Source organism: Thamnophis sirtalis, unplaced genomic scaffold (assembly GCF_051295495.1).
Source record: "Thamnophis sirtalis isolate CommonGarterSnake01/CBP01778 unplaced genomic scaffold, rThaSir2_p1.2 scaffold_8, whole genome shotgun sequence".
Lineage (NCBI taxonomy): Eukaryota > Metazoa > Chordata > Lepidosauria > Squamata > Natricidae > Thamnophis > Thamnophis sirtalis.
In genome coordinates, this window is record NW_028261388.1 from 70,314,733 (window position 1) to 70,341,481 (window position 26,749).

The window sequence follows — 26,749 nt, forward strand, 5'->3', positions numbered from 1 at the left end:
GACCAGCATACCTGCGAGACCGCCTCCTGCCACACTCCTCCTAACGGCCGGTAAGATCCCACAGGGTGGGCCTCCTCCAGATGCCGTCAGCCAGACAATGTTGGCTGGCGGCTCCCCGGAGAAGAGATTTCTCTGTGGCTGCCCCGACCCTTTGGAACGAACTACCCCCAGAAATCCGGACCGCGCCCACTCTCATGGTCTTCAGAAAAGCTGTCAAGACCTGACTATTCCGGCAGGCCTGGGACTGTTGACCTCATTGCTGAGGTCCAGCCCCGACTGAAGTGAATGTATTGGTGTTGTTTTTTAACTTGTTTGTTTTTATTTTTTCTTTTCTTTTCTTTCTCTTTCTGTAAGCCACACGGAATCCTCCGGGATTGGGCGGCCTATAAATAAAATTAAACTTCAATCTTGTTAGATTGGACTATTTTTTGCCTTTGTGAAAAGATGGACACAAAGAATGAATTAAACAGTTCTGCTTTCTCCCTGCTCTCTGTTACCTCCTTGCCATCTTATCCCGTTAGTGGACTGTTGCTTTGACTTTTTCTTGTTTTTTTAAATGTTGAAAGAAACTTTTTTTAAATTATTGACATTTTTTCCAAGTCCTAGTTTGTTTTTAGCCTTAGCGTTTCTGACTTCATCTTGGCAAATTCAGGCTATTTGCTAATATTGAGCTTTAGTTATGTGTTTCTTTCTATTTTTTTAAATTCTTGTCCTTTTTGTCTTTCAGTTTATCAGAGAGTTCCTTATTCAACCATGCTGGTTTCATCTGGAGTCTCTTATTTTTCTTTCTCAGTGATATTGTGCTGCACTGGGCTTTTATAATCTCATTTTTCAAAGTTTCCCAAGCTTCTTGAGTAGTTTTTCCCCTTTAAGATTTTCATCCATGGATTTCCTTCCTAAGCTTCCTCTAAGTTTGTTAAAATCAGCTCTCTTAAAGTTTAAGACACTAACTTGACTTTGTTCCATTGCTTGTGTGTGCTTTTTGTTGAATTCCAAAATGGCATGGTGACTTTGCTCCAAAGTTCCTGCAACTTCAACACCCTCTATCATTTTATTTCTGTTAGTAAGGATTAAATCAAGTATAGCTGACCCTATAGTTGCTTCCTCTACCTTTTAGGTGACAAAGTTGTCTGCTAGGTTTGTCAGGAACCTGTTTCATCTATATCTATATCTATATCTATATCTATATCTATATCTATATCTATATCTATATCTATATCTATATCATCTATATCTATATCTATATCTATATCTATATCTATATCTATATCTATATCTATATCTATATCTATATCTATATCTATATCTATATCTATATCTATATCTATATCTATATCTATATCTATATCTATATATGTATGTATGTATGTATTAAGTGTGTGTGTGTGTATGTATGTATATATATATATATATGTATACATACATACATACACATACATACACACATATATATATATGTATGTATATATATACATACATACATATACATACACACACATACATACGTGTGTGTATGTGTGTACACACACACACACACACACACACAAACATATATATATATATATATATATATATATATATATATATATATATATATATATATATATATATATATATATATATATATATATATATATATATATATATATATATATATGTATATCCTTTGTTTGCTTGGCTATTCTGTAGTATACACCTATAGCAATGTCATTCCTTCTTGCTTTTAGATTAATCCAAACTGGAGTGCTGCATTGTTCAGGTCTGCACTTCAAAATCTTCACTAGTTTTGGTAATGGTTCTGAAGAGGTAGAGGGAATACTTGTTAAAGTTGCAGGTGACACAGAACTTAATGTAGTAGTGAACAGAAACTGATTACAGAACTGCAGTGAAAATAACAGAATGAAGTGCCGATGAAGATTCTCAATCATCCAGGCAGAGATGTCTGAAGGTTATCTGAAGTTTTCTGAAGGATGAATCATTGCAATTGGCCTAATTTTTAGTTTCGAAGATGTTTCACTGCCCATCCAGGCAGTTTCCTCAGTCAGAGCAGGGTGGTTAGGCAAAGAGTCATTGGAATGTACCAACTCCTGCCACACCAACCTTTTGAAGGTTGTCTGAAGGTTGTCTAAAGTTGTCTGGACTATTTTTTTGTTTTGTTTCATAGATGTTTCACTGCCTGTCCAGTTGCAATGATTCAACTTTCAGACAACTTCAGACATCTCTGCCTATATAACTGAGAATCTTTATTGATATTTTGCAATGCATTTTGGGGAAGACTCCTCTGAGGTTGGTATGGCAGGAGTTGGTACATTCCAATTACTCTGCCTAACCACCTTCCTCTGACTGAGTAAGCTGCCTGGATGGGCAGTGAAACGTCTCTTAAAGCAGTGTTTTTCAACCTTTTTGTGCAAAGGCACACTTTTTTCATGAAAAAAATCACGAGGCACACCACCATTAGAAAATGTTAAAAAAATTTAACTCTGTGCCTATATTGACTATATATAAAGTAATTTTCCCACGGCACACCTTACACTATGTCACGGCACACTAGTGTGCCGCGGCACAGTGGTTGAAAAACACTGTCTTAAAGTAAATATTAGGCCAGTTGCAATGATTCAACCTTTACAAAACTTCAGACAACCTTCAAACAGAATGAAGTATTAAATAAACATGAACCAGAAGTCACAATATTTGAATGCATTTAAATGCTCTCTGAAATCCAGCATATGACAAATGTCAAACATCCAAACTTTATCTACAACTTGGTGTTCATGTGTGCATGTACCAGGTGGATTTCTAAGGCAGATTATATCATAACAAGCAAGAAAAAAAAATCTAAAACCAATTATTAAAATGGGGTTTTCTTCCCAAGAAATTTTTAAAAAAATCCAGAGTGGTTTCCTTTTATGGAAATTTCATTCTGGAAGGGAACGGTGAATCTCTCCCCGCTCCCCACTTCAGATTACCTCTGCTTCATACTTTCTATTTTTAATTATGTGTACCAAGCAAAGATGCATTTAATATAACCTGCAGCTGGATCCTCAGTGCCTGCTCTTTTCAGCTACAACTGCTTTTGCCCAGGAACTGGAAGAGGGCAAATGAATAGAGCTGACAAAAAGCTCACTGTTGGTCTCTAAAGTGTTTTCCAAATCAGAAATGTTATTCCCTTATTCCAAAGGAATGATGCATTTGAGAGTGTGGTGAGTGATTGCTTGAAAATAACACAGGGCAATTTTCTTTCTTTCCTCGATCTCTCATCTGGATAGCTACCACAAATCACTAGCTGGTCTTGCTTCTTTCATTCTCTGCCTTCTTTCCTAGTAAGTTGTCATAGTCGGCGTTGTTTATCCCCAAAGCAGATGCCCTGCCTGGCTACACGTATACAGACCCCGTGCGCATAGCTCAGATGGCTGCAGAAATGTTACACTAGGCACTGTGTTCTGCAGAAGGCAGAATCTGCTGGTAAGTGATTATGCACCAACCATCGAAGCTCTCATACGAAATGTTAGCAAGAGGACCAGAGAAAGGTGAAATCAGTGGAGCTGAGGGTGGCAGTGATAAACTTCTCAGAATGCCTGGCAATTAATCTTGTGTTGAGAGAGGATCTGAGAGCCACAACCCAGTCCTTGGCAATGAAACACACTACCAGCTCCAGCTCCAGGGAGTTAATCTCATTGTTGGGAGCTTTCAAATGCCATCAGGCTTAGAGAGATATTAATTCTGAGAAAGAGAAAATGAAGGAGGCACATCCGAGGGGTACCCTTCTCACTGAGGTGTGTGCACAGGCTGACAGTAGCTGCCTTGAGTCCAGCAACCAAATATGAGAAAGATTTGTTCAGGATTTTTCTTGGGAATTTGAACAAGAGCTTTCAGAAGGAAATCAAAAGATTGAAAATAAGAAAAATAACATTCAGGGGTCAGAGGAAAGAGATGACACTTGTGAACAGTATACATTAGTAGTTACTGTTTTTATATAATCATCACTCCATCTTGAAAAGATTGCCCTTAATGCTGGCAAGATTCCCCGAAGCACAAGTGCTTTGCCTCACTTACAGTATCTTTCACATACAGTAACTACAGGCGCAAATGCAGTTTTCACATTTAACAGCAGATGTCTCTCCTATTATGATTTATCCAAATGGTTCCAATAAAGTATGCAAACGTATTTACAATAAGAAGTCCCATTCCTGAGCAGAGCCTCATAAATAGTGCTGTGTCAACAATATTTGGAATTATTTCTCAAGATTATAAACATAACATTTCTAGCTTTAAGTTTAGGTTACTCAAATACTGGATCAAAATCTGTTACTTCCCTGAAAAAATAAAAAAATATAAAGAAGCATAATTACATTCATTTCATGGACTTGTATTTTTCTAGAAACAAGAATGGATTAGTTAGGTTTCTTGAAGATGCCATGCTACAGTGTAATTTTTCTGGACAAGTTTCTGAGGCAAAGTATGCCTGGAAAGAGACATTGGCAGTAAAACACTTAAGCAAATTCTCCCACAGTTTCATATTTGCCCATTTTTATTTAAAAGGGTACCTGGAAAAAGATAAATATTTGAATATTTGTTTAAAAATGTAGGAATAGAATTAACACAGGGAATTAATTAATGGGCCTTAGTAGTAGGAAAGCAATAACACAGGATTGCTCATCCCTAGCAAGATGTCTACATATCCCGAACTTGGAAATAACTTCTACTATATTTGGAAGCAAGGGAATATGAAGTATTGGAGAACCTTATGTTTTAAAAGAGAACCTTATGACTCAAAAGAAACCAAGGTGCTGGTATAAAGATAAGTAATTATCTATTTAGGAAGAAGAGACAGAAATAGAAGAAACAATTCTATTTCTATTTAACTCCATTGGGAGACCAAAAATCTTTCTATTTGGATTTGTCTACAAGCTGCTTTCTTGAATGCACAACAGCACCACACACGATTGTTAGCCACAGAAGCCCTACTCCTCTACTTACTAATTGATTGTCAGGTTTATCTTTCTGACAGTAATGGCGGATTGGTTCTTGATGCTGTTAGTACTGAAGAATCAGACAATTTTAGTAAATTATTGAGAAATAGTGGAATTCCTATTTCTCTCTCCCATTAAAATAGTTGACAATGAAAAACCAACCATCTACAAAAAGGGTGTTAAGAAAACGTGTTGTCTCCTCTTCCCTCTCCACATTGCTGATGACAATTGCTAAGAGAGAGATAGTACAGTGCAGTGGTGGGTTTCAAAAATTGTTTGAACCTACTCTGTGGGTGTGGCCTCCTTTGTGGGAGTGGCTTGCCACCCATGTGACTGGATGGGAGTGGCTTGCTGCCCATGTGACCGGATATGAAATTATGAATTAGTACTTAGGTCAGTCCAAGTAGCTATTCAGAAACTCTGGCATTGAAGCATGCAAGTCTTAAAGCTGTCAAGTTACAAGATCCTTGCCAGTGGTGGGTTTCAAAAAATTTTGGAACCTCTTTTGTAGGTGTGGCCTGCTTTCCGGGTCCACTGGTGAAACCTCTTCTAACTGGTTCAGTAGATTTGACGAACCGGTTCTACCGAATAGGTGCGAACTGGTAGGAACCCACCTCTGGTACAGTGCATGTGCCAAGGGAAGTTTGTATGTTTTGATGTATTGTATATAAACGGCACCAACAAACTTCTGTTTATGAATGAATCTGGAGGCAAATTTAATACGAGGCTATGTCCCTTAATGAAATATACAAGTATAATTAGTTCAAGAGATTACATAGCAATATTTAATCAATCAAGAAGTGTTGGGGGGGGGAGTTGTTCATAAAATTGTGGAACTATACATCAAACAGGTTGAACAGTGAAGAAACAATGGTGGTAGAATCCAGAGAGATTTCACTAGCTACCATCCAGGAACTCTACAATAAATTGCTAGCACAAACTCCTAGAGCTTAGAAACAATTTTTAAAAAGTAAAGTATATCAAATGTGCCCTAGTTTGTAATTTTTGTTTTGAACTGGTTTAATCCACCTTCCATAATATGACTCACTAACCTGATTGCAGTTATTGATAAGTTGACATAAGACGGAATATAATTCTTAGTCAGAAATTGGCAAACTCACCTCAAGGCTGACCGATCCAAAGATACATCATTATAGATTTATCAACAGAATGATGGCTTCAAATCAGATATGTACTGTGCTATTTTTTCTTCTTCTGAGGAACAGATCTTTTAATCATTTAACTGCTTGCTTAGATTTTCCTATTAATAAAACTCATTTTTCTGGGCATTTTTTCTAAAAGTATTTCCTCAAGAGAAGTTTTAGAAATGCTAAGCAAGTCAGCACAACTCATTCTGCAGTAGAGAAAGTGAGGCCATACAATTCTTTTTTTTTTTAATGAAACCACATTCTTCATGGTTAGAGTGCAGCACTGCAGGCTACTTCAGCTGACTGCAGTTCAGCAGTTCGGCTGTTCAAATCTCACCGGCTCAAGGTTGCCTTCCATCCTTCCGAGGTGGGTAAAATGAGGACCTGGATTGTTGTTGGGGGCAATATGCTGACTCTGTAAACCGCTTAGAGAGGGCTGTATATAAGTCTAACTGCTATTGCTATTGCTATTGCTATTGCTATGCTGGATTTTTACTCATTTTTGATCAAATATTTCAAGTTCTTCAGTCTAAATAAATTATTTTTTTTTTCTAAATGAATTAATGTTTAACAAAGAAACAAAATCAGGAGTAATATTAGCACAAATTCTAGTCTAGCATTAGATACTGAATAGTTACCTAAATGTGTACAGAAAATATATATATAAAATAATCAAGGTAGCCCTCATCTCTGCCTTCTCTATTGCTGAACTGGATCAGTGGAATTACATACCCTTTGATATTTGGATAGCCTTGATCCAGATGATTTTTCATAAGTCATTAAAAACTTGGTTTGCTTGGGCCAAGTCTTGGCCCAAGAAATTAAATTATGTGCATATGAGCATTCCCCAGACTCGATATGCTTCATTTTTTGATGACGTTATTATTGTTTTCCATAAACTATATGTCAAAGGGAAATCCTGCAAATCAAACAAATGAACAAACCTGCAAGTTATGTTTCCTCCGACATAAAGACAACCTGCAAACTATTCCTTGAGGGCAGGAATGCACACCAACAACTTCAACCTACCCCATCTTGTTGCAAAGGTAACCCCACTGTCTTTTTCTTGCTCCACATCCAAAAATATTGTTTTTTTTACTCACCGTGGACTACTGGGATTAAACCTTCACACAGTGGATCAGAGAAATTGTATCAGTTCTGCCTGCTTCCCCTTCTAGACAAAGCTATAGGAAAAAAGATAAAGCTGTCTGTTTAAATATATACTTTCCTTAATCCATTGGTAGGCATACAGAAAGGTAAAATGTCAAATATGAGGGGACCAACAGAGAGGGTTTCATATAAGAGATCTATTGAAGGAGTCCACATTTCCTCAAAGAATTCTCAGATCTCCCAAGGAAAGCAAAAGATCCTTGCTTTCCCCAATCCACCAGTCAGTGTGTCAGCCTCTGCTTCGCTGCTGCTTTTCGGCTGCCATTGAAACAGGGAGGGGGGCATGGTATTTGGGAGGGGAATCATTATGTGCTGGAGGATTGTTATTAGAAGCTGTCCTGACCATCTCTCTGTGCATGTGGAGGAAGGGAGTTTCCCGCCAAGGCCAACTGTCCGGCATTCCAGCCTGATGGTGCTTTTTGAAGATATCTCCCACCTGACAGTTGGGTGAATTATTATTGGACTATGAAATGGGGTGCCAAGGGGAGGGGTTTGAATTATTAAGATTAAGATTAAGATTTAGTTTATTTGTATGCCGCCCTTCTCCGGGAGGGACTCAGGGCGGCGAACAACTCAAAAGGGGAAAAGGGGATACAAACACAATACACGTAATTAAAATACACAAGAATCATACAGCCATACAAGTCGAGAGGGGAGGGGAACTCATCAACCTCAGGCCTGCCGGCACAGCCAGGTTTTAACGGCTTTCCGTTAAAATGGATACATGATATCCATTGCTTTTGCGCCAATGTACTCAGACTCAGCTTTGCTTTGCTACTCATCATTTGTAATTAGTAAAAGTACACTTAATTCTAAGAATGGAATTGAGTGGTTTCTTTACTGATTATTAAATGAAGGACTACCTGACACAGTGGCTGTGATAACTATTACCAGGCCAGCATCATGGCTAAATGTGAAGAAAGCACTGATATCAAATAACACCAGCTTAATCATATCTTTCTTCCCTTTTTTCTTCCTGATTCAATTGTTCCCATCCACCTATCTCTCCCCAGCAGTCCCTTTCCATTGTCTCCACTCCAGTCCCTATCCAGTAGCTCACAGTAGTTGTAGCTGCTGGTTTCTCAAGCTATGCCTCTAATCCCTGCAAATCCTACAGAATGAATAGATGATCACCAAGCAGGTTAAAAAACAAGGATGCCCCATTCCTAAAAGCATTTGAGTTTCCAGAGAACAATTTCATTCATATTTCAAGACAGTGAGAGGGCCAACCTCTTAGAATTGAGGTAGCTTACTGCTGTAGAGCAATGGAAATGGAGGTATATCTCCTTTCCACTTTATATTCCAAGGAGATGATGGGAGATTCTGTGGGAGCTGTGAAGATACTCATGAAAGGGGAAGGCGTGTTCATCTTTCTCACCTAGTTAGCTCAGTGTTTATATAAGATAAAACTGAGGCAGGCAAGTCTATATTTACACCTCTCACAAGATAACTTGACCTCTTTTCAATGAGTTTTAAGATTGAGAAGAAGATAAAATAGTGAATATATTATATGAGGTATTAACATGGTAAATCTTGTCAGGCTCAGGAAATCAGGAATCAAGATAAGTTCAAAAGCACTACACATTTATACAACCTATTCACAAGAATCTGAATCTACTAATGGTCAAGTCAATAGTAAAGATAAAAGTCATCAGACTTCATGTGGGGCTGGACTTAGATGTCTTACATGGGCGTAGTGGTTCCAAACTGATAAGAGCATTTGATTGCACAACCAGCCTCAGTAGTTCATCTACAGATCTATGACAAATATGAATTTTATGTTATTTCAAATTAACATTAAGACATGAAATGAAGTTAAAAAGGATGAGACAAATTACAATTGTCACTGTAGAGTAGAATTTATGTGATTAAGATATTTTACCTAGAATGCTATTTTTGTTTCAGGCAATATCTATTTTGACAACTGATGTGCCGTTTAAATAATGGCAGCAGGATATATCTAAATGTTATGGCAGGAGAAAACAAATGAATTAAATATAAGATAGTACAAGATGCAAAAGAAAAAGGAGGATTAGATCTATCAGATTTGGAAATATATTTTGCTGCCCGTTGTTTAGTTTGGATGAAGGATAATGGGTGTTGTTAAGAAATAGAAAGTAGGACATTATATAGGATTTGTCATGGATATGGTATGATAGAGCCAAGGTTAATGTAGATTTCAAAATTCATTATGCCAGGAGAGCCATTCTTAGAGTAGGGGGATAAATATAAATTTAGGTTTTGCCCCAAAACAACTTTCTGGCTTTTATAGATGAGAAATGATATGTAGATTAGAAATAATAAGTAAATATGAATGGTTAACTGGGATGTAGTAGAATTTTCTGATGAAGATCGTAAAATGACATTAAGAGATTTGACAATAGCATACCTTGCCAATGGTTTTCTTATGTACAATTATCAGAAAGCTGTAAGGTAAATGAAACATTTTATAATTTTGAGCAATGTAAAACTGAGTTTGAAACAAAATTATGTACTAATGATGAACATGTAATTGCTAAAAAATTTACAATTTTGTTGAAAAATGAGACAGAAGAACAAGTAAAATGATGCATGATAAAATGGGCTAAAATTTGGTTACAACATATAAACGGAACAATGAAAAAATATGTGGCTGAAAGCATTAAAATTTACATTATGTTTAAAGTATTGCAATAAGAGGAATTATCTAGAATATATAATTGTGTTTGGAATCATTGTTGGAATATATATATATATATATATATATATATATATATATATATATATATGTGTGTGTGTGTGTGTGTGTGTGTGTGTGTGTGTGTGTGTGTGTGTGTGTGTGTGTGTATGTGTATGTATGTATGTACACATACATACACACACACACATAAATACACATACATACATGTGTGTGTGTGTGTGTGTGTGTGTATGTGTGTGTGTGTTTTCATAGATTTTCATGGGTGTAGGTATGCTGGTCTTGTTGTATTCGGGTCTTTTCCCGTGTAAGATTAAGATAGATATATATATAAACTTTTCTTTGGGGACTAATGGAGAAAAAGTGACAAAACTTCATTTTTATATATGACAACTGCAGCCAGTTGATTATATACTCAAAAGCTGAAAGGTTCGATGCTACCCACAATGCATGAATTGTAGGTGAAGGTGATGGGAGTTTACAGAGACTGCTAAATTAACTTCCTTGATCAGACATATCAAATAACTACATTTCTTGTTGACTGGAAATTGGAAATTCCTTATGGACTTTTTGCTTGAAACAGAAAAGTGCATGTATGATTTGTGATTTTTATGAGTAGAAAAAAAATGGATAATAGAAAAAGTGAGTGTTTTTGTAATCATTGAGTAAGAGGTAATTTTGCAATAATATTTATATTTGTTTCAGAGGAAATTATAAAAGATTTTTTTTTAAAATTCTTCCTTACTGCACTTTTGGTTGTTTTTTTCTTCTTTTCTTTTTGTTGTTGTTTCTATTTTGCATTATTTTGGGTGAGTTTTTATGCTCTCTTTAAAACTTTTAATTTTTTTTTTTTAAGATAGCTTAGGCTTCTTTCTTGAGTGGCAGTGTCCTGTCACCTTAGCAACCAGGCTGTCACACGTCTCTTGGCCACTGCCCTTATCATGTTGCTGCCTGGGCTGGTTGCCTTGGTAACTGGTGCGGCAGCCAAGGCAACCAGCCCTAGTTCTGGTCCCCTGCTGGAGGCAGGTCTCCTTTACTTGCCAAGTTGAGGTGAACCATACAATCCTTGTTGGCTTTGAGTTCAGGGGTTTCACATGGGCAGACTGGTATTAAAATCTCTGCTTTCATCCCTGTAAAGGTTGAAACCTTCAGGATTGTTAAAATTAAGGCAACACAATTGGACTTAAAACTAAAGAACAACAGTAATAAACAATAAATCAGTATAAGAGTAAGGCATTTCTCGCTCCCCTGTGTGCTGTTTTCATACCTTACAGTTTTAAAGCTAAGTTCATTATCATAGGAGTTGAACTGAGATTGGATTATATATTAAAGATTCCTGATATACCTGCCTGCCGTAAGAGTCTTCTAGTACAGTGTTTCTCAACCTTGGCGACTTTAAGTCCTGTGGACTTCAACTCCCAGAATTCCCCAGCCAGCTGTGCTGGCTGGGGGATTCTGGGAGTTGAAGTTCACAGGACTTAAAGTCGTCAAGGTTGAGAAACACTGTTCTAGTATAGTAAGAAAATACTTAGCTCAGTATGCGAGTGATTGAATCCTAAGAATTAAATGTTACACTCGTTAACCCAATGATTGTATATATATATATTTTCCATATTAAATTCCATATTTGGTCCCATGGTTTTCTGAGGAATAAAAGATAATGATACAAGAAGGGAAATATCTAAAATGCACATTTAAAAAGAAAAAAATGAAATAAGTCAGACCTCATTCTGGAACCTCCTTTCTGTCGGAGGTAGCTGTTCAGATTTGTCTGGGGCCTCTTCCAATGTGGTCCACAGATTTTCGGAAGATTTATTAAGCACTTTGTGAAAAAAAACTCAAGTGATCTCTCCAGAATGCTTGCGTAGTTTTATTTTGTAAGAATTCTTTTTATTTTATTATTCATTAATTCATTTTGTAAGGTTCCATTTCCCACCTTCTTTATTTCAAAATGTACAATTGTGAATAAGGTAGTTTGAGGAGCACAGCCAGCCAGCCAGCCAGCCATGTGTCTCTACAACCCTTTTTGGTTCATAGCATGCATGAAGGGAGCATCTTTTAACAAGACATGTCACGTTTTAAAGAGACACGGTTCCTGAATAAGTCTCCTTTAGTCCTGATTATTGTACGTATGATTTTTCCAGTGAAGCTATTTTTGACTTCAATAACCTACCTGAGAGAGTAGTAGCCATTCCCGGAAGAGTGCAAGAAAAATGTGGCACTGGGACACTTAATTGTAAGGATTTATAAGACTTGAGTCCAGAAGTCCTGCCTTGACTTGTCTGGATGTATAATGAGGTTCCTCCAGAGATCTGAGGCACTCCCATTTTAATGGGGTTGCAAAGGGGCTTTAAGATCTGCTCTTCTCCAAGGCTTTGAATTGGGCTGGTTGAAGCCTTTTGCTTGTTTGTTTTATCTAATTTGCTTGTTGACAAGAGATAGATAGATAGGTAGGTAGGTAGGTAGGTAGGTAGGTAGATAGATAGATAGATAGATAGATAGATAGATAGATAGATAGATAGATAGATAGATAGATAGATAGAAGATAGGCAGACAGACAGATAATGGATGAGGATGGGGAAATAGATCAACACACATACACACACACACACACATACACACACACACACGGAACCTTTAGTTGCTTATTGAAATTGTTGGTTGCTCCCTCTGTCTTTTTTAGCGGATAGGACAACGGTTTTTATAAATAATTTATTGCTCAGTTAAAACTTTTTCCCCATTTACCATTATTTGATACTATTGTGAATTAAATATCTTTTCACAGTTTTTCCCCTAATGGAACAATGTGGACACGTATAGTTCTGTTCAGAAAAGAGTGTACGGAGATTCTCACTCATCCAGGTCATGGTTGTCTCAAAAGTGCTTTTTCAAGAGGCAACTGAACTTTCTGGTTTTTCTTTGAAAATGTTTTGTTTCTTCAACTCTGGCTGGATGGTGGAGAATAGAAGGATTTATACTCCTTGCAGATAGGAGTATATGCATTCTTTTAGAGCGTTGTTAAGGTCAGCTGGAGATTTATCTGTGTTGTCAGGGTCAGCTGACCCTGCAATAGTCTGATAGAATAGTGCAAATAGGTCATCAAATATCAAAAAGTCCTTACAGGAGCTCCTCCATAACTGACAACAAAGAGAAAGAATGTTGGTTCTTACCTGAACGTGTCTTTTCAGTAGAATAGAGGGAGGGGTTACGAGTGGGTTTTGTCATGGCCTGATTGGTCCATAGACTGAGGGAAATTTCTATAACATTCTTCCATTTCCCATTGGCTCCCAGTTTCCTCAATGTCGAAGGACTACACCTGCAAAATACAAGCAGACCACGGGACCTCCCGGCCCTCCACCTGGCCCATCCCTAACGCTAACTAGGGCGAGTCATAACCCCTCCCTCTATTCTACTGAAAAGACACATTCAGGTAAGAACCAACGGTCTTTTTCCAGTAGAATCGAGGGAGGGGTTACGCATGGGACATACCCAAGCTTAGTCCAAGGGAGGGAAAGGTTAGGACCCATTGGAAGGGATGGCTGCCACCTGCTGTAAGACCCTGCATCCAAAAGACACCTCCGCGGATGCAAATACATCTAGTCAATATTGGTGGATAAAGGGGGGCGGAGACAACCAAGCAGCTGCCCAGCAAATGTCCTCGAATGGGGCCCTGGTGGCCCATGCCGCTGTGGTGGCGGCGCTCCGAGTGGAATGGGCCGTGATCCCTGCAGGAGGGGTCTGACCGGATGCTTCATAGGCCGTCACAATGGCCTGCCTCAGCCACCTGCCAATAGTGGCCGAAGCCACCCTGGCCCCTAAGGACCCGGGCTGAAATGAAATAAAGAGAGCCTTTGATCTGTGTAGCCCTGACGTTAGCCTGAAGTAGATGCACAAGGCGCGGCAGACGTCCAGTCGGTGCCAGAGACACTCCCTTTTGTGAGAAGGGGCAGGACAAAAATTAGGCAAAATGAGTTCTTGTGCCCTGTGTAATGGAGTGTTTACTTTTGGAAGAAATGTAGGATCCAGATGAAGGACCACCCTATCCTGATGGAATTGGCAAAGATCGTCCCTGGACAACGGAGCGCCCAGTTCAGATATGTGTCTGGCCGACGTAACTGCAACCAGGAAAGCCACCTTTAGGGATAGCAATCTAAGGTGGACTCTTCGCAAGGGTTCAAATGGCACTCCCATCAATGCCCTGAGGACAAGGGACAGGTCCCAAGTGGGAAATCTATGTACTGGGGGATGCCTGAGATTTGCCGCCCCCTTTAGGAACTGCTTTATCAAGGGGAGGTAAGAGAGAGTGGAGTTATCCTCCCTCCTGAGAACAGGGGACAATGCAGCCACTTGGCGACATAAGGTGTTATGGGAGAGGCCCCCATCTAATCCCTTCTCTAGGAACTTGAGAATCTGGGCCACCGAGGCTTCGGTTGGGCAGATACCTAGCCGTTCGCACCACTTGACAAACGCTGACCACGTGGAGTTGTAGATCCGAGTGGTTGACAGGAGCCTCGAGGCCTCGATGGTTGCTATGACCTTGGAGGACAGGTTAGCGTTCCTCAGGAGATGCCGCTCAAGTGCCAGGCGGTCAAGTGGAGCCACTGGTACTCCAGGTGGATCAGGACCCCCAGGCACAGGGCGATGTCCTCCTGAGGTATCCTCCATGGGGGGGGGGAAATAAATGAAGTAATGTTGTCATTTTATACGTTGTAGAAATATTGGAAAATCTCAGGAGGATCTTGAGCCAATACAACATACATACACACTTCAAACTGAAGAATACACTAAGACAGAAGCTTGTCCACCCCAAGGATAACTACCCAGACACAAACTGAGCAATGTGATATATGCAGTATAATGCAATGAGCCATGTATAGATCTGTACATTGGGGACACAAAACAACCACTTCATAAATGCATGGCACAACATAGGAGAACAAACCCATCAGAACAAGATTCAGCAGTCCATCTGCATTTAAAAGACAAAGGTCACTCTTTTGAAGACAGCAAAGTCCACATTTTGGACAGAGAGGAGCGCTGGTTTGAAAGAGGGGTCAAACAGGCCATCTATGTCAAAATTGAACAGCCTTCTCTCAACAGAGGGGGAGGGATATAACATCCTCTATCTCCAGTCTACAGAAGTCATTTTAACAGTTCCAAGAAGGCCCCACTCTCATTTGCATGACTCAGGTGACCCTGATGACACAGGTAAACTTCCAGGTGGCCTCAACGACTCTCTAAAATTGCAAATGACCAGCTGTCTGCAAATACAAATCCTTCCATTCCCCACCATCCAGTCAGTTGAAGAAGCTTCTTGGATGAGAAGTGAAAATCTTCACAGAAAAACCTCTTGAAAAAGCACCTTTGTGACTTCAGAAAAGAGGTTTATGTATGTCACTATTTCCTCCTTTACACAACAAGTGTAGTTTAAATAAATAACCTCAAAAAGGCGGGGTTTAAAAAAATGGCAGGTTGACCACAGCATTAACACCCTTGAAGGAGAAAACTGAAGGGGGGAGATGAAATACTAATGTTCTGCTATTCAGTTTTTCTGGTGAACACATTCTCCAGGTTTCATAGAATCATAGAACAATAGTTAGAAGGGACTTGCAGGTCTTTTAGTCCAACCCACTGCTTGAGCAGAAGACTCCATGCCATTCTCAACAAATGGTTGTCCAATCTCTTAATAAAAATCTCCAGCAATGGAGCTCCTAGTTGCAGGAAGTAAGCTTTTCCATCAATTATTCTCACTGCCAGGAAATTTCTCCTTACATCTAGATTTGATCTCTCTTCAATGATCTTCCAATCATTACTTCTTGTCCTCCTTTCAAGTGCTTTGGAAAGTAAGTCAATCAGCTGACCCATTTGTCTGTGACAGCCCCTCGAGTTTTGGAAGACCTCTATAATTTCACTCCTAGTCCTTCTCTTTGCTTGACTACCTAGTTCCTGCAATGCAATATATCCTGATCAGGGAAAATGATTGTGACATATATTTTGACCTCTCTTTCAGTACAGCAAAATTTGGAGCACGTCTTCAATATTTGGAATACCTATCTTGGTGTGACCTAAGAATAATGTGAACTTAGCTCACCATAACTGACCGAGACATTTATTTGCTCTTCTATTTGTTTTATATCTTGGGGGGAAGGAGGTGTTTTATTTTGTGTGTGTTTTGTTGTGCTGTAGAAATTAACCATTTCATAGTAATTTTAAAAAAACAGGAAACAGGTTCCAAAGTATTCCTGACTAGAAGATTTAATTTAATTTAATTTAATTATCAAAATTTATATGCCGCCCAATCCTGAATGACTCCGGGCGGCTTACAAAAAAGAAGAAAAAAAGAAAAAAAGAAAAAAGACAGTTTAAAATTATAAAACTACATGCATTCATTCTAATCGGAGCTGGACCTCAACAATGAGGTCAACAGCCCCAGGCCTGCCGGAACAGCCAGGTTTTTACAGCTTTCCTGAAGGCCATGAGGGTGGGTATGGTCCGGATCTCTGGGGGTAGCTGATTCCAAAAAGTCGGAGCAGCCACAGAGAAGGCTCTCCTCCGGTGGCCCGCCAGCCGACCTTGTCTGGCTGATGGCATCCAAAGGAGGCCCAATCTGTGGGATCTTACTGGACACTGGGAGGTATGTGGCAGTAGGCAGTCTCGAAGGCACGCTGGCCCTAAGCCATGTAGGGCTTTAAAGGTAATAACCAACACCTTGAATTGCGTCTGGAGACCAATTGGTAGCCAGTGCAGCTCGCGGAGGATAGGTGTAACGTGGGTGTACCTCGGTGCACCCAATATCGCTCGCGTGGCTGCATTCTGGACTAGCTGCAGTCTCCGAACGCTTTTCAAGGGTAGCCCCATGTAGAAAGAGGTTCGACTGGCATTTCAAATAAGTGTGATGTGAAGGGAGACTTGTGACATCTTGAAAAATAATAGATCTGTTGTGGCGCTTCCTGTCCTGGATGATTTGGGTTAAGATTCATGACGTTATGAAGAAACGGTGGGCTTTACTCCACATAAACATACATCATAGCAACTGTACAAGACTATTCCTTCTTTCAGTTGAAATGGGTTTAACAAGAACATCATCATAAGGGCTGGATTCACAGCCTCCTTAAGGTCCAATTCTTCCGACAGGAAGCAGTTTTATCTGAATTTCTATGAACCTTTTCAGTCATCCAGGTCATAGTTGTATCAAAAGTGGCTTTTATTTTTGAAAAGGTGACTGGACTAACTTTTTTTAGGAAGAAGACGCCATTTTGCTTCCTATCCCAGAAGCTTCATTAGTTATCTTGGATGCTGTGGGAGATGGAAGGACAGTTATTGACAGCTGAGATTAGTTTTTTGGGGTGGGTGATAGGATCTGACAGGACAGTGGTGGTCATGGAAATGGAAAGATTGTATGTTCTTTGCAGTCAACTGGTCTTAACACTCTCTGAGAGCTGTTGTGGTTACTTGGGGTTTTCTCTGTGACCTCAGGATCACCTGAGTCAGATGTTTGGAATTTTCTTGGAACAGCCAATAGGACTGTGTTATAAGTTGGGGATAGCTGGTGTCTTTTCCCTTTCTTTGTTGAGAGGGCTGCTCAATCTTAACACTTTTGTCTGCTTTTTTATGTTAAAGAACAATTGTGGCAAGGAATCCCCACGTTTGCTCATTTTTACTGACACATTAGTACACTCAAGGCTGAGCAACAACTGGTATGGCTTACCTATTTTCTCTGTCCCCTCCTTCTCTCTCCCTCCCTCCCTCCCCTTTCTTCTTTCCTGAACAGCAAAAAAAAAAAAGTAAGTCACAACCAATCACTTTTTTCTGAAATATGGTAGAGGGCCACATGAATTTAGTCTAAGGCTGCCCAGGTGCTCGTAAGATTGCAGGTTGTTCACTCCCAGTTTATTTTTGATGTAGTTCAGAAACTTCAGCTCACACAAAATGTGGTCGCTTTGCTCCAAAATGCACCAGCTTCTTAAAGTGCTTTAAAAAAAACATCCAATTTAATCATAGTCCTGGAGATCCATAAATGAACTGGAACTGTTTTTTTCTGTATCAGTCTTCCTAGTGTATGCTTTTATTTTTCTGTAGTATTTTTCTGTAGTTATAAAAATCATAAACATAGGAGCAAATCATTTTGTTGTTTTAAAAAATGTTTTTATATTTCAAGAGTTACAAGGTGATCTCTTACTCAAAAGAGACCCTGAACAAGTACAAGGAAGGATAAAAGAAGGAAGGGGAAGAAAATATTTAAAGCCAGACATTAACAGGTTCTTTTGACATAAAAAAAATACTGCTGATGCAATTCCCAAGATACACGAGTCTTCATTTTGCATGTTTTGGGAATCCCACTGAAATTTCATTGCTGCCACTGTATTTATCTGAGTTAAGTTATGGCCTCAGGAACCCAAACTAGGAGAAATGATCAAATCAACAAAACTGTAAAAACACTGTGTATTTTGGATTACCTTATGATTTAACCTCTATGATGTCAAATCTGTCTGATGGTTGCCCACTCCTCCTTGCTCACTTCTGTATTCACATTGCTTCCTTAATAAAAAAAATAGTCCAAAATTGTTTGGGGTAGGGAAGAACAGAATCCATATATTCAAATAAAATAAATTAAATGTATTAGCCTTTATGGATCCTTAGGCAAGCCTCCTTTTCTCAGCTCTCTTCACATTTCCAGTAGAAATATAATAATACAAGATAGGAGTGCACTTAGAAAAATACTCAACTAATAATGGAGAAGAAGAGTTTGAAGTTTATTTACAATCTAAGACCGATCCTTAAAAATACATCAAATACAGCAGATAAAACACATACTAAAAAAGGAGTAGGTTTTCACAGTGGAAATTCGTAACAGCTTAAATCAAGGAATGTTAGAATGCTGTTTTATGCTTTGGGGGTGGAACTCAAGTGATAGTAAAGAAAAAACATCAAAAAATTAACTCACAATCATAAACCAATTCAGCGACATATACCGTCCCTAATGATCTGGGATTTTGTCTATTCAGTTTGAATTTACACATGCCATTCAGCCTAAGTGTATAATCTAAAAGAATGCTACACATTATGACTTGTTTCTTTATATTTCACAAATGAATAAACTATGAATAAATGTATTAATAATTATAATTACAGTATGGCATTATGCATTTTGCTGTTTGGATTAGTGGTGAGTGGAGAGAACAACCTCAACTTTTCTAAGGACTATGTCCACTGGGATTTAGGCAATCCTTCCATTATTTGAAATCACTAGCTTTTTTCAAAACCAGGTATTTTGGCAAAATTATTTCCTTATTAAGAGCATTTCCGCATTAGCCATTTATAGTTTCACCCTGCCATTGCTATAGTGACACAAAGCTTGTCTTCATTACTGACTGATTGCCACAGCAATTGCTGGCCATGCTATAAATTGCTAGTGTAGAAAAGCTCTAAGAATAGAATGGAAATGGAATGACCAGCTCCACATTCCTTGAATATTGCAAGGAATTTCTAAAAATCTGTATATTGATAAAGAACTCAGTTTTTATGAAGTTTTTGCAGAAATTAAATTCTATATTGAATAAGTATTTCCTTGATTTCACTGTAATAATAGAAGCTACCCAAAAGGAATCTGGGGATTTAAAAAGGAAATGCTGGGTTTTCTTATGTTATTTCGTAGGCAAATATGTGAAAGAATAAACTGTCTTCTGGTTTATTCATTTCACTCCTCCAAGAGTCCAGATTTAGTAATTCAGGTCTTAGTAACCTGCAGATTGACACACTTTCTTGAGGGTTGCAGAACTGTCAGTCTGATGCAGCAAAACCCACAAAGACTTCAGATAGCTAAGAGATGTATACTAAAGTAAACTTTGGGGATGTGGAGATTCTATATACTTTTGTGTGGCTAGTCTAGTGCAGTGTTTCTCAACCTTGGCAACTTGAAGATGCCTGGACTTCAACTCCCAGAATTCCCCAGCCAGCATTCGCGAATGCTGGCTGGGGAATTCTGGGAGTTGAAGTCCAGGCATCTTCAAGTTGCCAAGGTTGAGAAACACTGGTCTAGTGGGCCAATGTATCTAATCTAGGGACCAATGTATCTATGAGAAGGTAGGATATAATGGCAGTTTGATCCTTCATGAATCCAAAGTAATGTTCAGCTGATCCTTCTGACACCAGAAAAAGGAGCAAATAGATGAATTAAGCAATCTAATGACTGTTAGAGCCAGCTTACCGTATTTGAGAACCTTGTCAGTAGTGATAAGAATTGTGCCTGATAGAAAGTATTCAACATAACTAAAGAACATACCTGAATCCTTTTTGGCAAAAGGGCAGCAAATTGCAGAGTTAAGGAATAATGAACTTAACTTTAGAAAGTGATTTTAATTGCTCAGTCAAAGCCACCATTTTCAGTAAAGCAGTAAATCCTAGCCAAAGTATGATCAGCATCAAGGGCAGGAGTGGAATAGCCAGGGGGGTTCCCCTTTGCTTCCACTCTGTGCAAATTCCTTTTGTATGCAATGCCCTGCATTGCAGAGATTTTCCTCCTATCTTCTCTGCACTCCTCCCTAGGATCATTATGATGAAGTCATTGTGAATTAAGACCTTGCTGTAGAACCCAGCGGGCTGTTTCTGTGGCAAAAATCCAGTGACATGGTTGCAGGCTTTTAAATAGCACACTAGCAGTGCTGTAGAAAAAGCACTTCCCACAGCATAATTGTCATGTGAAAAGGGCACTACCATATGGGGGCCATTGGGCTGATTGCCTCTTTCTGTAATAAATCCCTTTGTGAGTTCCACAGGCTAGTGACTCGAATAACCTCTTTTTGCTTGGCAGGCACATAGAACACAGTAGCACACAGTATTTGCGGATCAATATAGTGCACAACATCCTCAAGTGCACAATACAGCCTTCAAAAGGCCAAAGGAATACCATTACATTTCTGGAGAATATTATGTGGACCTATTTCAGCCAGGGGTTTTGTTGCAATATTGTATTGCTAAATCATCTGGATGGAAAACATGCTGGAAACTGGATGGAGAAGTACAGCTCTGTAAGTTCTCATAGCCTCTTGATGGCTTTTGATACCCGGTTGTGGTATTCCTTAGCACCATTTGGCCTGGCTGAACCTTGGAAACCCTGTTTTGTAATGATTCCGTACAGTCGATAAGGGTACTATTGTTCCACACCTTGACTGTTGACTCACGGTATTCCATCTTATATTTTACGCACTTCAACATCTATATAAAACTACTGAGAGCTTTGGAATAGGATGCCATCAGAATGCTGAAATTCACTGGTTCTACTACTTGTAGCCATCCAGTTAAGTAGTAAACTCCAGTATTAATTAAGGAAGTAATTAGCACCACTGAATGCAGATACAGAAAATAATCCAGTGACCACTGTTAACCAATATGAAACTGAATTTGGAATTGGACTCCCAAAGAAAGAACAAATCGATCTACTGGAGATCTGTTTTTCAGTTGTAATGATAAGTGGCAATTATAGTACCAAGTGCATCCACACCATAACTAAGTGTGCCAGCATAACTGTGCCTTGATAGTTGCATAGGACCGACATGAAAAGTGTCCAGAAGTTGTCACTGGGGCAAAATGTAGTAAAAATGTGAGAACTGGGCTGCTAGAGCGCAAAATACTGTACTGAACTCAAATATTTGTATTGCTTGCCAAATGCATTTCTGAACTCCATTTAAATTATTATCCATAACGTAAGAAAGCTAAACAACATAAGATCTGTCTAAGGGACATCTTTTTTCATTATGAATCTGATCTGCAGATGACCTTCTGAAGACATTGCTTTTAGAAGCTCATTTATATGGCTTGGCAAAGATGGCTTTGTCTGTATTTCTCCCAAGGCTGTGGAATGCCCTCCCTTGGGAACTGTATTTGGCCTCATTCTCTGTCTTTAGAAAGCAGTAATGGTATGTCTGTTGTGTCACGGCTTTAATGGTTAAGTAGCTTAATTTCTTAAATTTTCCAATATACTCTTCTAATTAAAAAAATAAATAACCTAGCACATTAGGAAGTAAAGCACTACCCTCTGACATTATCTTTATTTCCAAGAGTCTTCATAGTGCCCACAAAGTTGAGTGCTAATATCAGTTCCCAAAAGAAACATGAAGATACATACATACAGTATTCTGGCACGATTGAGAAGGGAGAGTAGATGTTGGCTGTATCCCTTGAGGCCAATCAGCTTCCTGCTTTTGAGAAGCGAATGAGGGAACTTAAAGGAGCCACCTAAAAGTGTATAGCCTACATGGGTATGTTTACTTGTTAAAGGTCCAAGATAGATCATAAGCTTCATCCCTCTTTGAGGATAATGAAATGTCTTGAGTGTCAGAACCTCTGAACTTCATAGCTTTTTTGATCAGCAGGGAATAAGTCTGTAACTTCAGCTGTAATCCATCTTCATACCAAAACCTCCCAATCTTCAAACATGTGCTCCAATCTAAATGAGTGCTCTGGGCTCACAAGAACACACACACGCACACCCCAAAAAACCTGGAGTGCCTCTATGATGGCCACATTTTTTAGTCTACAGTCACATTAAATGGTATAGCTGTTGCTTTCATATTAAAAGACCACTTGAAAGTGTGGTATGTATGTAGGTATGTAGCTACAGTAGGTATGTAAAATATCTGTGTATCATAAACTTTGCTCAGGAGCTTCTTGTACTCTTAAGCACTGAAAATAGAACTGGAGTGTCTATTGACTGAATAGCTACAGACAGAACCACTCCAAAATAGGGTGATCTATAGCACTAGTCCTCTAAACAAATGGAACGTTCTGCAATACTCACTGTAAGTAAGTATTGTAAGTAAATATTACTTGAAGTCTTCTGAAGCACTATACTAAGTCATCAAGACAAGTGTGACAGGGTGTAAAGATGACTCAAAGGATTCTTTTTGAGTCTTTGGATTCTTCACAGCTTAGGTCTTTCCACCTCTGCAATTATACAGATGGTACAGATGTTGAAGCCATTTTATGTGGGATTGACCTTTTGGTAAATTTGGGAGGAGGGATTCTTGGAATAAACCAAAGGTCCTAGATTTTTGGAAAGTAGAAACACAGTCTATGAATGATAAGAGATGGAGTTCCAGGTATCTTCAGTCATATGAATAAACTGAAAGAACAGCAAATATATATTTTACATACAGATAATACGGTATTGGAAGATGAAAAACCACCTTTTCTACAAAACTTGTATATGTAAACATTTTTGAGAACAAGGCAACTATGTAGAAACAGGAGGATGACTCAGAGCTTCTCTTGCATCCTGCAATTGTTTACAGATCTTGGTAGTTTGTACCCTCAGCTATTTTATTAATTATATAAGTAATTGTTACTGCCCTCTCTGCATTTTGATCATTTTGATTTCTTTCTATCTCCATACATAAAATTCCTGCATCACTGAACATTCTATGCTGATAAAAATAATGAAGTGGGGTTCTCCCAAACCCTTATAGTCTACAGATTACAAAGTCTTCATCTGTTAAGAGATTAATGATGCATTTTCCATGCAAAATCTGGATCCTATTGCACCATCAGTGCTCAACCTTTCATGCAGACTTATCACCAGGTATTCTTATTGCTGAAAGAGAAAAAGGCAAAAGATGAAAGCAAACTTGTTTCTTACATCAAGCAATCACTATCACTAAGCAAGCTACAGTATATACCTTTGTTAGATGCAACATACTGTAATATTAATTGAAGGCTTATTGTTTTAGATAAGGGCCCTGCTGGACAAAAAGGAAAGCTACAAAAATTCACTAAATCAATAAATCTAGGAAATCTTATTACAAATGTCCTTTTATCCGATTACTGTCTTGTTCTCCCTGTAATTTGGAATACTAATGTTATCCTGAATTAATTTCAAAAAAAGTGGAAATTAAAACAAAACACAATCACCCATTTCCTTAGTTGTGCTGCTTATTCCAAATATAAGAAAACTGAGGACAGACCCTTAGCTTATTAAGACTCTCAAATGCCTCAATGTTTAAAAAAAAACCTTAAAAAGGGATTTACTTTAGCAGCAGAATGTCCAATTTTTATTTCAGTAGTCTAAATTTCAGGCCAGGCATCTTCAGTTATAAGGTTTTGTTAGGCAGTGATGGAAAACTTCTATGATAGCCTAGAAAACTTCTCTCTGAGCAATTAATCCTGAATTAAATGATCCAACTATGTAATTTGGTAAAGGGCATCATTGTTTTCTAATAGGTTAATTTATCCCATTAAATAGGAATAAACCTTTAGTAAGAATTCAACAAATAACACAAAACTTTTTGTAACACAAACATCTGGAATAAAACCAATCTGAAAAGTAGATTATAGACTAGTTTATCCCAAGCATATCTTGACACATATTGTGATTTCATCTCCCCATCTCATTCAATAAATGAAAGGTTCCTATATTTTGTCAAATCAGCAATTGATTACATTTAGAATATTTACTTGTCACAAGAACTCTCACAAAATAACTACCATCAAAAGCCTGGGTGGTCATAAGGCACCATTTACCAGAAGATAAATTGGTGTGATTAACCCCATTACTTCCATAGGACAAGCTTTTCCATTCCAACTTACCTTTTTTATTTCCTGAGAAACAGGCAATTCTAAAATATCGCTCAACTGTTCCAGACTTGAGCATTCCTGGAAATAAAGCCTGCATGAGGCTGGTATTTTGCTTTGCTTCCCCTTTTCTTTTTATTAAAAATATTTAGTAATAAAATGAGGAGACAGAATTTAATAGGTATCAGGCATGGGGATCCAAGCATGAAACATCCAGTTGCTGCTTAGGTGTCTGCCATTAAAGTGTTACTCTTATTCCCCTACTAGCACCATTTTTAAGTATTGTACATTGAACCTCAGAAGGACGTCAGATGGTTTAAGGTCTTATTCAAGAACATTTCCAGTGTTTTGAGTACTCACCTGGAAAGACACTTTATGTTTAATTTGTTCACATTTAAGAAAAATTATATAATAAGTAACAGCAACATAACCTCACATGAAAGCATTTAAAACTGAAAATGATTAAATGACTAAGGTTGCAGATCTCTACATATGATCTCTACATATAAGATGCTGGGCACTTCAATAATGTATTTTTGACTTTATGGTTTTTGTGCAAAATTATTGGAGAAAACAACGTGCACTTCCAAGTGGTTGACAGTATCCATTTTATTTTGAGATATCTAGTAAAACCATCCATGACTATGCAGAAAATAGGAAGTAGGTTCAAATGATACTTTTCTTGTTTCAATTTTCCATTTTTGGATATCCGTATTTCTCTAAACAGCCTGAGATCAACAAGCAAGTACATGTGCATCATGCATAGTTCTCAGATTATTTATTTAGAGAGAGAAAAAATCATTTTAGCTGGTGAACAAATCTGAGCATTTTAAGCAAATATATGATTCCTTTTAATAAGATTTCAGAGCAGTGACCATATTTAAAGCTGTTCCAGTGACTTTTCTCCAACACTGATCCTCACCAGAATAAAACTTTGTCACCTAGGTCTGGAGAATAGATATTTTTTTCTGTTCTGTATCAGATACATCCTAACTAGCTAACCTATATCAATCTCCAATGTCATCATGGCTCTGCTTATCAGAAGAAAGAGGTTTTATTGGAAATGGACTTGCATGAGCTCAAATTTAAGTAAACATTATTAACTAAAGTAGGGATTGGAAGCATGACTATTTGGCTTTCTTTTTAAACTATTTATACGATAAACTGATAAGGAATAAACATTGCAATTCTGCAAGGTAATGCTAAAGTCAGAGCCAACCAGATATACTCCATGTAAATTTGCTAAGTTGCAGAATCTATTTTCCTGTAGGCAAAAATCCATCCTGTATTCTGTATCGCAAATGAAATCTGGGTGTCCCATTACACTTACTTTTAGAAAAAGTGTGTATCTTTTTCTCTCAGAGTTCTACCTATAGATGGATAGAAGGGGAAGATTTGCATTAGAGGCAAGAAGACAGGTCTCACCAATGTTCCAAAGAATCCATGTATCTTTCAAAATGAAATTGGGAGTCTCTGCTGACATATGCTATGACATTCTATATATATTTATCAAAAAAGGAGGGTTACTATCCACTCAATGGATAGGGCCCCTATAAAATGCTATAACATTCTTTATATATTTATCAAAAAGGAGGGTTACTATCCACTCAATGGATAGGGCCCCTATAAAATTATGATTTATGATTATTATTTTATATTTATGATTTATTATTTGTTGCTCACATGTATACTGAGAGCTTATGCACTAGAGACAAATAATGATTTCTCTTCTGACCTATTCTCTGGGTTGTAGGAGATCATGAATGAGCTATTATATTCCTCTAAAAACTAGAAAATGAATACAATCTGATGAGAAGCAGTATAAAGTTAAATGATCTTTCTGAAAAGGGTACCAAGAAGCCCAGAACCACTGAAAAGTCAGAGCAGAAAAGTATAAGAATTCATTAAGTGCTGATTTACAAAGCATTTTGCAACTATTTATACTCAATGTTCATTTGTTCACAATAGCTTATCTATCAGTTCAAGGAGCCTGTTAATTGGCATTAATTGTAGAAAGAGTATATCAATTTGTCTGATTATAAGTTTATTTTTAAACTGTTTGTACCAGTTAGATGTTTCTTTAATGTTTAAATATTTTGGAGCAGGGTTAAACATTCAGGCTAGAATTCATAGAGTTATCTAATTTGATGGTACAGGACCATTTCATACCCTAGTTTGCCAATTGTCCATCCCAATAGCTAGGATACTGTAGCTTTTAT

General features: G+C 38.1%; 1 protein-coding gene across 1 annotated transcript in view; it reads right to left on the reverse strand.

Annotated features, from left to right (window-relative positions):
• Positions 1-22,475: 22,475 nt before the first annotated feature.
• The window catches only part of CXXC5 (CXXC finger protein 5), a 108,769-nt gene continuing 104,495 nt past the window's right edge, over positions 22,476-26,749 (reverse strand). Inside the window, exon 4 of the mRNA XM_087721870.1 lies at positions 22,476-23,553. Coding sequence (XP_087577996.1) covers positions 23,548-23,553 — 6 coding nt within the window. The 3' untranslated portion in view covers positions 22,476-23,547. The remainder of the gene's footprint in view (positions 23,554-26,749) is intronic.